At 39.4% G+C, this 15,105-nt stretch overlaps 1 protein-coding gene across 4 annotated transcripts in view; it reads left to right on the forward strand.

Annotated features, from left to right (window-relative positions):
• MCC (MCC regulator of WNT signaling pathway) overlaps positions 1-15,105 on the forward strand; it is a 186,562-nt gene that overhangs the window by 39,548 nt on the left and 131,909 nt on the right. The window contains exon 1 of one of the 4 annotated variants that reach the window (XM_010391361.4): positions 5,395-7,343. The exons of 2 other annotated variants lie outside the window; for them this stretch is intronic. In XM_010391361.4, the coding sequence (XP_010389663.1) occupies positions 7,287-7,343 (57 nt within the window). In that variant the 5' untranslated portion in view covers positions 5,395-7,286. Of the gene's footprint in view, positions 1-5,394; positions 7,344-12,506; positions 12,612-15,105 lie in introns of those variants that run through there. One more of the 4 variants, XM_010391360.4, reaches the window with a different exon arrangement.

Consider the following 15,105-nt stretch of genomic DNA (forward strand, 5'->3'; position numbering starts at 1 on the left):
AAGTAATTTCTTAACCAAGTAAGGAACTATTCAGATGAGGCCTGGAAGTAAAGAAGATTTTAGTTCTGTAATGATCTGAAGTAAGTGTAAGTGGCTTTAGAAAAATGTCTTGGTATGTAGAACCAAAAGAACATACAAGAACAGGGTTGTCCACTGTCCCTCAAAATGTAAAATGGAACTGACAGATAGGAAGGCTGAAGTAGAAATGAGTGAGGCAGAGGTAAGGTAGCCTGGAAGATTATGATGAGAAACTTAAATGTAGGAAGATGTAAAGGAAAAAGTCACTGGAGAGATTTAAACTGTGTGTGACAAAGCAGTTAGAAGGGAAAAAATGAATTTTATAGACCAGATCTATATGGAAGGTTAGAATAGAGAGTTTGGATTTTATGTTTAGCCGTCCATGGAGAGAAAAACCCACAGATACCAGATCTTTAGAAAAATTTTAAAAACCTTGTATTTACTGGCTTGTAGGGAGTTGAGAAGTGATCTGTAGACCAACTTGCTGACCTTCATAAGCAGCTACTAAACTATAGACACAAAATATATCAAATTAATGAAGGTAGATGAGGGCTGCAGGAATTCAGTTACAATAATCATAAAATAGATCTGTTTGAAAACTAGAGGGTTTGATTTACTAAAGTTTTTTGAGATATTATTTCAGCTTGTGTCATTGTTAAAGTAATTTAGTTATAATTTCTGCCAAAATAAAGCACCCCAAACCTTTAAGTGATCCGTGAAGTTGATATTCTTGTTAAGTGCGCATGCCAACCAGTCTTGTAGAGCTTCAAGCAGGGATCTGTCAGATGCTTGCTTTGCATTTGCCAGAATTCATTTGACTGAAGATATTCCGAGTGGAACATTTCAGTGGATCCAAATATATATAGGTAGATATATGTGTACATATATGTATGAGTGTGTATAGATGTGCACACTTTTTTGTGTAAGTATGTGCAGGGTATATGCAAATGTCACACACTGTATGTACACAAATGGGTGAAGTAAGTGTATATATGTATGTGTGTATATACACAAGTAGTCAGAAACTATCCAACAGTTCATCTGTTAAACATTCAGAGATCTCGTCCACAGATGGTGAAGTGGGATGCTTGGCTAGGTGGGGGATGAAGTGTCAAAGCACAGTTCTGATGTAATCCAAGGGCCAGGATCCATCCCCTTTCTTCATGGGAACTCACATCATCATTGATCCATGGTTCAGGATACTCCAGGTTAGGGAGTTGTGTGTTCAATGTGCTGGTGGTAATGAAAGAGTGGAGAGAAATCTTGGAGTTAGGAAAAATAATTACACAGAGATGTTTTGGTATAGTTTAAGGGCTGCTGAATGTTTGCCGAGGCATGATCATAGCTGTGGAGCAGAAATGAGAACCCGTGAAAGACAAGAATTTCTCTGGAAATGAGAAGCCCATGAAAGACAAGAATACAAAACAAAAGAGAGGTTAGGAGTAAGGAGAGAATGGCGGAAATCTCACTGTTAGAGATTGGGAAAAATAGGAGAGACTTAGCAGGGGAGTCCTGACAAATCTTTCTATAAAAGTGAGAACTTTTGGATGAGATTTAGTTCACAAACAGGAGGAAATAGAAGTTGGCTGCCAAGATTATGGGGACTTGAAGTGAAATGACTGAATTTACCTTGTGGTTAATAACTGGAGGAATGCATAACTGAACTAAGGGAATGATGGACTATGAAGGGAAGCTAAGCAGAAGTATGATGACATGAATTGTAGTTTACAGAATGGCCTCGCTGGTGTTTTTAAGCAAGGAGCAAATAAAGTGATGATAATTAGATGGCCGTGACATAGAAATGGCTGTTGTCTCTCCTTGTCCTCACAGACAAGGCACCAACATAAATAACAGGCACACACTGACTCCTAGTCCTTTTCCTGTCCTGACCTGATGCTGAGGCTCTGTGCGGTCAGAGGGAATAAAAATGAATGTGATAGGTTTGGATGAAATGACAGGAAATGAGAGTGTTTGTTTGACAGGTTGGTGAGTGGCTTCATGGCATGAAATACTGGAGGATGGAAAGAGGGATCAAATGTGAACTCCCAAGGAGACTGGTCAGGTCAAGGACATGACTTTTTAAGTGGATTGAGTAGTTGAGGAAGGGTGAACAGGTGAGAGTAGCTGATTAAAGTGCTGTTTTGAAATTATATTATTCTTGACATGTAATCTGTTTCAGACTAATCGAGATGGTTTGATTGAAGGAACGAAAAAAATATTTGCTCATGTTTTCATCAGAGAGAGTGCTTCATTTTTCAGTGTAAGGTTACTTCCAATTGTTTCAAATGGGTTGGATTGTTTTTTTCTCTCAGCCTAGGTGCATAACCTTTACTGTCACTAATAAGAACAATTTGCATCATGAACCTACCATTCCTTTCAGCCTCTCCCTTTTAAATCATGGTACATTAGTGCTATTGAATAAAGAATTTTCTGGAAACATTATCCAACTACTGTATTGAATTTCTGCTTCCAAGTTTAGCTTTCATGCTAATCTGAGTGCTGTTTTCTCCATGGAAATTTGGACTTCAGCACTATGCCGGTGTGTTTTGTGCAGGAATGAGAAGGAAAAAAAAATTGCATTCTAATGGTTTGTAGTAGATTTGCAATACTTACAGGTGTGATTTATTTATGTGTTGGATTGTGCATAGTGCTGCTCTAACTGTAGGGATGATACTGAAACAAACAGGAACTAAATGCTCAGTGGACTTCAGTTAGTTGCATTTCAATTATAGAGCTAATTAAACAGAATCAACCAAGAAGGTCTTATTTCATACATCCTGGAATTGTGATCAGCTAATGTGTGTTGGATGTAGAGTGAAACTCCTTCTCAGAAAGTGGCACACACTGTGCTGAAGAATATGCGACACATACGTATTTAGTAGATAATTGCTTTTATGCTGTAGTTTTCACTCTACAGCTGTTAAAACAAGGAAGGAATATTCATGTGTGCTAAGTGTCACACCTGCTCTAGTAACTGTAAGTAAATAGCCTGTTGTAATTACTGAGATGTATTATGAGGGAGAGTTCGTACAAAGTAACGACGGTGCTAGTGTTTTGCATATTTTGTGGCAGTTTCAAAAGTACAGGTGAGAAGGGTGACAGAGTTATAACTTGTCCCAAAAGAACCCTTTCATACTAGGTGATAGAGCAAATCTTATTAAATGATTATTCAGGTACAATCAAAAAACTAGAAATCCTCAGTGAATCTCAGACTCGTGTCAATGATTCTTTTTCTACAGCTTAATGAGAGTAAACAAATGGAATAGATTGGCCATAGGATTATTGGATCAACAATCAGCAAACTGGCCACACTAATGGTTGTTGGTGCATAATTCTGAAATTATCTTGGGAAGAATCTATCAGTGTAAATGCACTAACCACAGTATGTGCATCATGAATGCTTTAGAGGTACATAAGGCAGTAATGGATTAGAAGTGCCGTGCAGTTGAGTGGAACCCCAGGCCAGTATCTCTGTCTCATACAGAAAGTCTATGGTGGATGTTGTTTCTGAAAGCCTCTGTGACAGTCAGGTTCGTCCATCTTCTTGTCACCTGCTTCTTGTTACCGCCTTCACGCTGATGCATCCACTGACCCTGTCATCTTGGGCTAAGAAACATCTGCAGGTTAAGAGATTCCTCTTCCCATTACCAGTCCAACCCCCCCTCCCTGCCCGTAGACGCTAAAAAAGAAGGCAGGAACAAGGCTGAGGGCAAGGAAGCATTGCTGTCCTAGGCAGGGAACTGAGTCACCAAAAGAGGGAATGAACAGTCAGCTGCAAAACAAAAGAGACTGAGTCCAACAGGCCCCTCTCTCACTGGGTCACAGAGTGCTCTGTTCATTTCCTTGCAATGCAAAATTGGCATACTTGAGGTTTTCTTTTGTTTTCTTTGAAGCCTGCCTTTGGCACAAACCAGCAGGAAAATATACTTTGGCTTCAACAAAGTTCTTAGTTCCCTGCTATGGTATTAGGTCACTTACATGTGTTTGGAAGTGGTGAAACAGCCTGCAGACAGCTGGGCAGTTCTATCTGGGAATTTGATTTCATGATGTAACATTTTTCATTCAGTTAGTTAATGGAGAAATGCTTGACAGTAATGACATTTCACAGAGGAACAAGTTCTACATCTTCAGATGTTCAGGATATCTTCTTGATGCTCCTTGATTTAAAAGTGTGATATAATAGTAACTATTTTAGGAAAATTATTACGTTTAGTCTTAGCTAGCCCTGCACAGTAAAGAAATGCCTGCAAAGTTTCATCTAAGTATGTTGAAACAAGTGTTGCCAGCTTTTATGGATTAGTTAACACTCGATGCTTTCCCACTGAGAAATGTCTAACCCTGTACCACTCAATGCAGGTATGCAGAGGTTGCAGTGGGAGTCAGCTGTGGTTAAAGTAAAATCATTTTTCATTAGTTTGGTTTAACCATTTCACTCATCCACACGAGTTAAAATTAATTTTTAAATTTTAAACAAACTTTGTTCTGAAAGTACCTGCATGTATCTCCCAGGTTCTTGCACATTTGAAGCTATGGATTCTGATGTTGTTTTTCAGTCAGTATCTCTGTCTCTTTCTCCCATATTACTGCATAGAGTAGGAAAAAGGCAGAAAAAAATCCTTTGTAGCATCGGTGTAGAATGCCGAGTGGATCTAGTTCAGATCCTAAAGTGTCCTGCACCATTATGCTTGGGATATAGTACCATGTGCTCTCTCTGGTCTGTCTGATGGCTGGTCTGCCAGAAATGGACAAACAATGGGGAGTTTTGAAGAAAACAAATCAGAACTTTTAATTTCTGAATGCCTGTTCACAGTCAGCAGGGAAGTATTTGGCAATATGGGGATAGAGCATGGGAAGTGCAGTGTATTGAACCCACAATTAATATGGCCTTTCCTTTAGAAAAGGAAAACCTCAGAACTTTATTCTTAGTATTAATACTGAGGCTCATCCCTCTGTTGGTGAACCTATGATAGATGTGATAGAATTCGACGAAGGTAAGATCAGAGCAAATTATAAATGGGAAAAAAAAGTTAATAGGGGTGTTGATACAGAATAGGAAGGACTGTCACCGCCTTGTTTTTGAAGGCGTAATTTTGAAAAGATAAAAACATTTTTGAATGTACTGTGTCAGCTGCAGGAAGTTTTGAATGGAAGTTGTGGGGGTTTTTCCTTATCTGTGAAAAATAAGCTAAGTCACTATACAGCACCTTTGCTTCTGGGTGCAAAACCCCTTTAAAATCACATTCTAATGCACAGGAGATCAGTGTACTACACTGTTGTGGCTATGCTGTTCCTGTGCTGCAGTCTGGAGGAGTCTGCACGCCCCTGGCTCCCTACCCACTGGAGGAGACAGCGCGGGTTTGTCCCAGTGCCGCCCTGTGCCATGAGACACCGTCCCTCTGCCAGCAGAGAGCAGTGCAGCCCTTCAACTGGATTTCAGGGGCCATAACTGAAAACATGTGAGAAACAAAGCAGTTGAGTAAGGAGGAAGATACACAGAAGCACTGAACACAGAGGCAGACCTGAATGTGAAGGTGTGAAGGAGGCACTCGATGGGGAAAACAGCAGAGAGTGGAGGTGAGGCAAGGTGGGCATAAAAAGAGGAAGGGAAACCCCAAAATACAGACTGTGCTAAAGCAAACTGGAGACCTGAAGGATGAAGGTAAAAAATCTTGGAAAGAGATTCTGGCATTCCTGTTACGCTGTGAGCCAGAGGAGTGTTGCAGTTCCTGTTGCTGGGCATGGAGGAAGGACAGGGGCCCAGAAAGTGCGACCAGTCTGTAGTACCATAGAGCAATATATGTGTGCTTTTCTTGGTTCTGGATCTCAGTGCGCTTCTTGTATTGTCATTGGGGTGAATTATCCCTATGTCTGCATGTTGATACTAATCTGTGACTAACAGAGGAGAAAGAAAAACTCACACAATTATTTTCAAAATGCTGCTCTTGGAGTGCATTGTTTCCCGTGAAAATGTTTTCGCCAGAGTGCGAGGACAGAGCCACATCTTGTACAGCATTTATTCCTGATTCTTATATTTGGGGTTTTTTTCTGAACTAATTTGGTGCTTTAATAATACATTGTATTAAGATGATCAGATAAATTCCAGCTGCAGAGGATTGTGTTTCCTACTTCTGATTCAAAAAGTACATCATAATCCAGTCAAAAAGTGTTTGCGCCTGTCACTGTGTTTTAGGGAATGGGGGAAAGGAATCGCCATTTCTTGTAATGAATACAGCATGTCCATAAATCCAGCTTACTAAGGATTTCTTCTAGATTTTTAGCGGAATGTTGAAGGCAAATGCTTTTTTCTCTCCTTATTCCAGTAGCATCTCCTGAACTCTTTGTAAAATGTCAGTCTGTTATGTAAAATCTGCAGCATTCTAATGGTGCTTTCAGGCTTACTGTGACCTTTTGAAATCATTACAACCCCCACCCGCTAAAGCCCCCCATTTTTCCTTAATTAATTGCACACGGGAATGGGGAAATAGGAATCCAGTTTATTGTTATCCAGGTGGCGTTTCCTGTTACTTAGCTTTATAGTTTTCCGTATAGTAATTAGTATGCAGAAAGCTGGAGAGATGCCTGTAGTTCCAAAATGAACTCTCTGTAGCTCTCTCCCTCCCTCCCACTTGCACTCTCCTTTTGGCACCGCCCCTTCCATGCACCCTTTAGCCAGCAGCAAGACAGCTGTGTTTGATCATAAACCACTTAAACTCCAGGCTCACTGGCAGGGGAAACTTTAGCGTGAAGTGCAGCATTGGTTTCTTTCAGGGAGGGAGCTTTCTTCTCTTTTCCTTTCTCTCTCCACAAATACTGAGAATTGTAGCAGCACTCTCCGTTTAATTTCTCTGTGAACTTATGTGAAGCTCATCAAATTTTTCTGAGTATGTTCAGAGGCATTGGGAGATGCCCTTTAACTGAGTTGTGGAAAAGAGCAGCATAAAGCAGACATCAGAGATGAAGCACGCCTTGTAGATGGACTAAGACAGCCCTGGGATCCTGGTAAGCACTTCATTCCCTGCATTCTCTGAGCACTTCACATTATTAACAAGTCTCTTGCAGCAATGGATGGTCTGTGAAGTCAAAACCAGTTTGGCTCTTTTAGAAGATCTTGGATCATTAACTTAAACTCTCAATGTGGAGTAAAAATGGCTGTCTAGAGCAAAATGTGTAAGAGAGAAGAATTTTGGAGAAGAAAGTATTGAACCAGTTGAACAAAGCTTTGAAGCGTTAAAATCCGCAGAAATCGTCAAGCCCTGAGAAGTCTAATCATGAATTCTGGAGTTGCTATGAAATATGGAAATGACTCCCCTGCAGAGCTGAGTGAGGTGAGCAGTTTCAGTGCCCTTCTTTACGCTTTAAAAAGAAACATTCCCCATTCAGGCTTTCAGTCTGCGAGCAATGCAATTAAAAATTAATAGAATGTGTATCTTGCTATAACTTGCTGTGCCAGTCAGGAAATGACCTGAACTTTTTTGCTGCTTTGCTCTGAATGTGTGGTGAAAGGCTAACGATTGCAACCATGTAGAGACATTTTTCCTGTTACCCTGCAGCAATTGCCTTCCCTCCGAGAGCTGTGTTTACACCCAACATTCATCTTTGCAGTACGTGAAATATGGAGATCTCAGCTGAGATTAAACAGATGGTGATTAATTTAGGAGGGAAGTGGGGTGAGTGGAAAATGGCAAATATTTATTGGTAAGACAACAACACTGGCAGAAGTTGTGTGTGCTTGTATTTAGCCAAGGTGATACTGTTTGTTTAGGTTAGATGAATTAGGTTACTTTCCTTCCTTGCCTAAAAGAAAACAAGTCATGAGAAAGTTTCTGCTTTTCCACTGCAAACTATACTAAAGCTGTTATTTCGTATAGTTCTGGGTATGTTTTTTGTGTAACATGACTGTGTGTGTATTTAATAAATTTGAAATTAAAGCCATGTCAGATGTTATGCAAATTCTTAATAAATATTTTAGAAGTGGCATGCTTTGTCAGCTACTGAAATGTCTTAGATGTGTAATCCTTACGGGCTTTACTGAGAACTGCTAATTTAGTTATGCTATGAAATCCCAATCATTTGATTAAGGTCATTTTGTAGGAAATTGAATCTGCAGTCTGTCTTGCCCCAGTTTAACTGAAATGCTTCTCTGTTCCTTTTGCCCATTTCTTTGATACACCTTTTACTGGAACATATCCTTTATACGCTTGGTTTTTTAAGGAATATTAGATAGGATATGCTTGGCAGAATAAGAGAGTTAAGAGTTTCTGGAGTTAACTGCTTAGAGAAAGGAGACACTGAGGTATAGAGTGGAATAATAATATAAATGAAATAAATCACTAGGCTAGTGAGGGAGACAACAATGTCGGGGGAAGCACAGTAAATATGTGAGAGATAAGCAAGTACTGTACCCTGCCATAGAAGAGGACTGTAGGTTTGTGACTGGGAAGTTCTGGTGAAATAAATGTTGTATGTATTACTCCCTAAAGAAAAAAGAGTTCAATTTCATTATTTCTGTGTTACTTTTTTTCAGTTGATTGCTTGGATACTCTATACTGGCAATGGAGCATAAGTGGGGTTCATAAATTCAGTATAAAAGCCTGGGTTACTTTTGGTCAGTTTCTGGCTGTGGTTGTGTTGATGGTGATCACTGCTTTCTATCCCTTCAACATTTAATTTTCAAGACTTTGCAAGATCACATAGATCATGGAGTGTCTCAAAGAGATGATATTTGAGTCAGTATTTGGAGCAGGTAGTATTTACACAGCTACTTTGAAATTACTTACTCATGTTTACTTCAGGCATCCACTGAGTAAGACTTTAGTTGTATGAAATTTTTTTTCTGATGTTTTAGCATGGGAAATACTGAAAGGAGTGTGTGACTGTGCACCATGCAATATTTTCATTGTTTAGGTGGGTTTTTTTTTCCCCCAACAAGCTTTCTTTAGTCCTTAGTTCACATTTGTACTCTCGTACCACAGGTGGGTTAGAAATAGGCCCCTTTTTGACTGCAGGCATAGCAGAGAAGATCTTACAACTCCTGACTTCCCCAGCTGCTTATCATCATTTGCTTACTGCTCATCTTCATCTTTGCAGTTTGAGCTGCTTGTGTTAGTGAGCCTTAGCCAGAGTCACCAAGAAGGGCTGGGTGAGCTTCAACCGTGATCTTGCATGAAATACTGGGTTTTCAGTGAGATACAGAGGCCTCACAAAAGCATCGTATTCCACCTCTCAGAGGGAAGAAGATGCATAAGTACTCTGAGATGTAGTACATAGCTGCTCGCCCCTAATTGTTAATTCCTCAAACAGTTCTCTGTAGTTTTTATGCTCATCTTACACCTTTCCCTGTTGGTGACTGGTACTGTTGAACTTGCTATAATTGAAGGTAAAAAGTCCTGGGTAAAGGTTGTACCTGTGGTTTATGTATCTGTATTTTTCACATCTTTGTCATGCTCTTCTTCTTCCTTTCTGGTTCTGTCTTCTATACACCGTGTTTATTTTTGATCAATAGAGGACAAGAGCCTTGTGTTCATTTAAATGATGGAAAAATGGCTACAATGAGAATTTGATTAAATGACTGCTGCCTTAGTGTGTGTTCACCTGCACCTCTATCTCTACAGACAGCTCAGATTCTGACATTACAGTGGGCTGCTACTGTTGTACATATCTGAATGGCAAATATGATAACAGACCAAGAAATACTACGATTCGCATGATGCACAGTGGGTTTTCGTGTAGGTGCCTTGATCTCTTTATCTCAGTGTGTGGAGCTCTAGGCATGAAACTGCTGTTATTAAACAGGAAAGCTACAAAACCCTGAACATATAATAAATGCATTCTTGACTGCATACATTAAACAAAAGAGAAAATAAATGTATTGCAATTCATTCCAATTGTATTGGAACTTTCTACTTGAGATTTACATCTCTCTTTGGCAAGAATTAAAGGATATGTTTCTTGTCCAAGACACAGTGTGATTGTAGAAGCTTGTGTATAGTTGATGTTTGCTATTCCTAAATTCTTGTCCAGGTAAACAGAGATCTTGATAGTTTTTGTTTACTCACCTGCCCCCATCCAAAGGTCATGCAGAAAGCAGAAAAAAAAAAAAAAATCTGATTTTTGTTGTAGGTCAGTCAAACCTCCACAAAACTCATGCTCTGTGGTTCCCTAGCTCCAGGTTTCAAGCTATTTTGCTATTGAAACCTATTGTAACCTTCATGTTACCCCATTTCTTCTGCTCTTCTTTGCTTCTAAGCTTCAAGTCCAAAGAAGGAAAGATTATCCAGTTTGCTGTTTGCATGGTAGGTTTGTCATGTTGTACCTGCTTAGTTAGAAGACACATTGTTCTTACCTAGCAAGGTGATGTTAGGCTTGGTGGTTTGTTTGGGGTTTTTTTGGTATATGTAAGATGCAATAAGAGAGGCAACACTGTTGCATGGTCTATGATGAGGTGTAGATGATGTCTACGATTTAGCTGAGGATCTACAACAGTGTTTGGTACCTTTGTAAATAGGTAACAGTGGCCAAAAAAACTCTGTTCTACTATTCTGAAATGGGCCTTCCCCTGTCCATATTAAGGCTTAACACAATTTGCAGAGCTTGCCTGTAAAGGCTTGATAAAGGAAGGATGTGATTTATATGCATAACCAAGTTATGAAATCTCTCATTGGCTCTCTGCAATTTTTTACTCCTGAAATTCTGAAAAGCTTTGTTGTAAACACAAGGCATATTTTAAAAGTCAACATCATTAACATTACTGAAAACATGTACTGATGCCATGATGATTTTTTGCCTTTTCTTTTAAACCCCTGTTATACCTTTCTACAATTTCTGTATTCTTAGTGCTTTTTGCCTACATTCTTGGACTTGTCTGTCAAGCTAGGAGACTGAACATTTTAGAAGCTTCATAGTTAGGGATCAGTGTGCCCCAGACCCCAAGGTCCTCTCCAGAACACATTTTGTAAACTGAGATAGAACCATCCAGGGGAAGGTTCCTTGGGGAGGGGGGACTCATTTGAGCCTCTCATTGGGGAATTGTTGATAGATCTGCTAAATGCTATACCAGATCTTTTGTGTGGTAGGCATTGCGGTGGGCATTGAGGTGCATTCGACCTGGACGTGTGCACCTAAGGGTCCTTAAAATAAATACCAAGGTAAAATCCCTTTTTCCCTTCCAACTGTGTCTGACTCTTGATTTTAAGACCAGGAAAAGACATCAGTACAGGTAAACAGCGGGATGCCCACAACTGCAGACCGTTTTGTACATCATTGAAAATGAAGCTTTGTATCAGAATTTAAGTGCTTTGTGTACCTATTAAATTGGCTATTTTGCAGAAAGAGATGTTCATCTAGAAGGAGCTGTATTGTCTAATCTGTATTTTCTTCCAAATTCAAAGGTACTACCTGGTTTTAAAACATCTAAAACATTTAAATGTTAATTTTAAAACATTTGAAACATGCTAGTTTTCCAGCATTTTGAGGAGGTATCCCCTACATACTGATCTTACCTGCTCCCCTGGCCATTCGCTGTGGAGATGGTGTGCTGAAATAGGGAGAGCTATGGTCTGACCTGGTACATCTGTTGGACTAAATGGGGCCAGCAGTTACACCCAAGCCTAATGCTGGAACAGCTAAACTTATTAGTGCAGGAATGTGAAAGAAATGTTAAGTGCTGAGCTTAACGATATTTTTCTCAATTGTGTACTTAGGAGATAAATTTTATCCTTGAATTAAAAGCCAAATTATGTTGTTGGCTATCATTTTCATTAAGTGAGTCTTGTGATTTGCTGGTAGTAAGACTGTGCCTAAGAGATTTTGTAATGATATAAGGGCTGGTATTACAGTAACGCAATACATTCAGCATTGCAGTTGATTTGTATGTTACTGTTTATTGTGTTCTTTTAGCACTTGCTGCATGAGTTGATGGTGTATAACATCTGAAAAGCTTGTATTTTCTGCACAGCAAAATTAGAAGATAGCATGCTGCTTTAGGTGCACACTGTATACCTCCTGCTTCTTTGTGTTTGGATGTCAAGTGTTTAGGATACAAATGTGTATGTGACAACATTAGCTACAGCTTCATATTCTTTAGCCCTTTACATTGACTGGAATAATCAGGTAGGCTGTTTGTCTTGTAAAAATGACTACCTTTTTTTTTGTTTTAACAAGGTACTTAAAATTTGGGGGAGAGGAAGGAGGGACAGACTTCAAAGCTGGTGTTTGTGTAGGAAGCGGAATAATGAGTTCATATGAAGGATTTCACCAAAACCTTACATGTAATACCAAATATAAGGAAATGAACAAGTCTGAAAGGCTTAAATTCTGACTTTTTAGTAATTTTATAGTAGGACTATATTGCACTTTCTTCTCAGATTTGTGTTCTGCTGCTGCTCTACCTATAAACTGAACTCTGATAAGAGCATCATGGAAGGAGAATTGCAGAAGTAAGAGGGGCTGCATGGCTTGAAGTTGTTTACAGAAGTCCAGTGAGTCTGAGGGAGCTGTGGGGTGAGATGGATTACCAGCAGAGAAGCAGGACATCACTCAAAGCCTCCCTGGAGGAGGAAGAGGAAGAGTTCAGCAGTGACCATCCTCACCCTGAGGTACTTTCCCATGTGTGCCTCTGTTCCTTTAGAACAAGCACTAGCTTGTGCTGTCACTGTACGTACATGTGGGGAAAGAGCACTGATGGAATGGGGAAGAGGTTTTTTATGTTTCCAAGGTAGGATTAAGTCCCAAATACTCATTTTATCTTCCTGAGCTTGGTACTCTTCCAACAAAATCAGTGAGTAAATGTCATCCTAATACTGCATCTGCTTCCGGAATGGTCTCTGGCCATGCAACAAATGTGCCAGGGTATTTCCAATACCTCTCATGAGCAGGTAAACACCATATTATACTGCAATTCCATTTCTGCTACTGGATATAGCCTTGGCTGTTAGTGTTGAAGCTGTGCAGGTTGTAACACAGAAGGGTGTACTTCTCCTTGTCAACAGAGAAGGTGTGTTTTCCCCAGTCAGGTGGTGTTTTGGGAAATGTGATAAATTATTAATCCTTTGAAATACTGCAGCCTTACAATAGAACAGAGTGGAATGTGGTTATCAAACGGCAAACATGGCATATTTTAAAATTATTTTAACCTTGAAAAAGTTGCATAACTGATTTTTTTCCTAGCAGCAGACAATCCAAAAAGGTGAACAGTGTGGACTGCTAAAGTGTTAGAAAAGTGAACGCCGCAGCGTGGTATGCTTAAATCAAAATACCTTAAGGAGAAACTTTCTTAAATGATTTCTAGTGGAGAGCTGGGTAAAACTTTCATCTGGAGGTAGCCTTAAAAGAGTGTGCTCAGCTTTAGTGCTTCAGAGATGCTGAGGTAAAGTTTGCAAATCTTTGGATGAACTCTCTCCTCTTTCCTGGTTCAAATGGGCTTTGTGAAGTACTAGTCAGCCTTGCAAACCTGGCATTTTCCCATGCTGTTGTCTTGAGGAGTGTGGAGACATTAGATGTGAAATATAATTACAGATTTTAAAGACTTACTGTGTGTCTCTGTTACACTGATGTATCTACTAATTTAAAGAAAATGCTTCAGTGGTAAACTTTCATGGACATGCTCCTGGATAGTGACTGTCAGTCTGAATGCAGCCTTTAGATTGGGTTCATAGTCAAGCTGAGGGGTGCTCTGGCATGATCAATATATGTAATTCACAGTGTGTGTGGTATTTCCAGTGTTAAAAACATAGTGACTTCAAAGAAAATGGTTTTTTCCTGGATTTGTGTGAGCTGCTTATCAGGCACAGAGTGTGCTCCAGGCTTGGCTATTATTAAATTGAAACACTATAAAAAGATTAGTCAAAATGCCCAGACACTGTCAGCACTGATAATGCTCTTCTGCAGCCTCCTAATGAAAAAAATACAAAGATTATGTAATTTATCTGCCTGATATTTTAATATTCCTTGCTCCTGAAAAATAATGTTTGAAAAATGCCTTATATACTGAAAAAGCTGTGAGGACAAATGCTGTGAAAGCACCATTAACAATGTATTGGATTGTCTAATTGCTTTTAGAGACTTGATGTTTCTATTCATAGATTAAAAAGCCAGAGTTCATTCCTGGAAGATTTTTGGAGATAAGGATTATAATCTTTTCCCTCCTTCTCTTCCAACTTGGAAAAGTAAAATGTGGTTTTGCCTTTGATCAGACTTGGACATATGAGAACATGGCTCTGTGTGGGAACAATTACAAGATTCTTCTTTCAAAAGGTATTTTTGTGTTCTTCTGCAATCTCTGGATTTGTAGTCTGTAAAGGGACGCATAAACAAAATGTCCTGAAAGAAGAATCCATAAACTGAAAGGTTAAGGTTTGCAAAGGCAGAAGCTTCTGTGTTGTGTTTGTGTGAAGAGAGGACACAAAGAGAGGCTGTGTCTTTGGATTGGACACAGACAGTGATGTGTCATTACGTTCCTCTTCTGGGGCTCTGAGTAGTTCAATGTAGGACTGAAAAGGAATGTGTTCATGTCGCTTCTGGGTGTTTTCCTTACGTTTAGGTTTTACTGTCTTTATGACGCTGTATGGTGCTTTTAGCTGCAGGTTTTACTTGTGATGAGAATTTCTGCTTCTCAAGTAGCATGGAAAGGGTTAACTGGACTTTCCTGTTACATGTAGTAATACTATATGAATTTTTGGACTCTGTAGGGATATGTGATGGTCTCTGAGCTCAAAGACTCTGAAGGATGGAGGTTTGGTGGGGGATCTGATTCTGGTAGAGAAGCCATTTGGACACTGGTGGAAACCTCCTTTAGTCAGTCCCATGTCGGGATTTCTCATAAAAATTAACTGTCTGTATGAATGATAAATATTTTCTGTAGATTTAGATTTTCACTATCTCTAATGAATAGAAATATTTATTAAGACTCTGGAAATTGGCTTGCATGTTCTCACTCTGTTGTAATTATATATGAAAATTTGTCATTAAAATTAAAATATGGACAGAAATCCTTTCTGTCCTCCTAAACTTAAAGAAATACAGAAAGAAGTATTTTTTCAGTATGCTTAGATTTAGCCCACGTGGTTGTATGTAATATTATTGGTTGCATGC

The sequence above is a fragment of the Corvus cornix genome, chromosome Z, assembly GCF_000738735.6.
Source record: "Corvus cornix cornix isolate S_Up_H32 chromosome Z, ASM73873v5, whole genome shotgun sequence".
NCBI classification, from domain to species: Eukaryota; Metazoa; Chordata; class Aves; order Passeriformes; family Corvidae; genus Corvus; species Corvus cornix.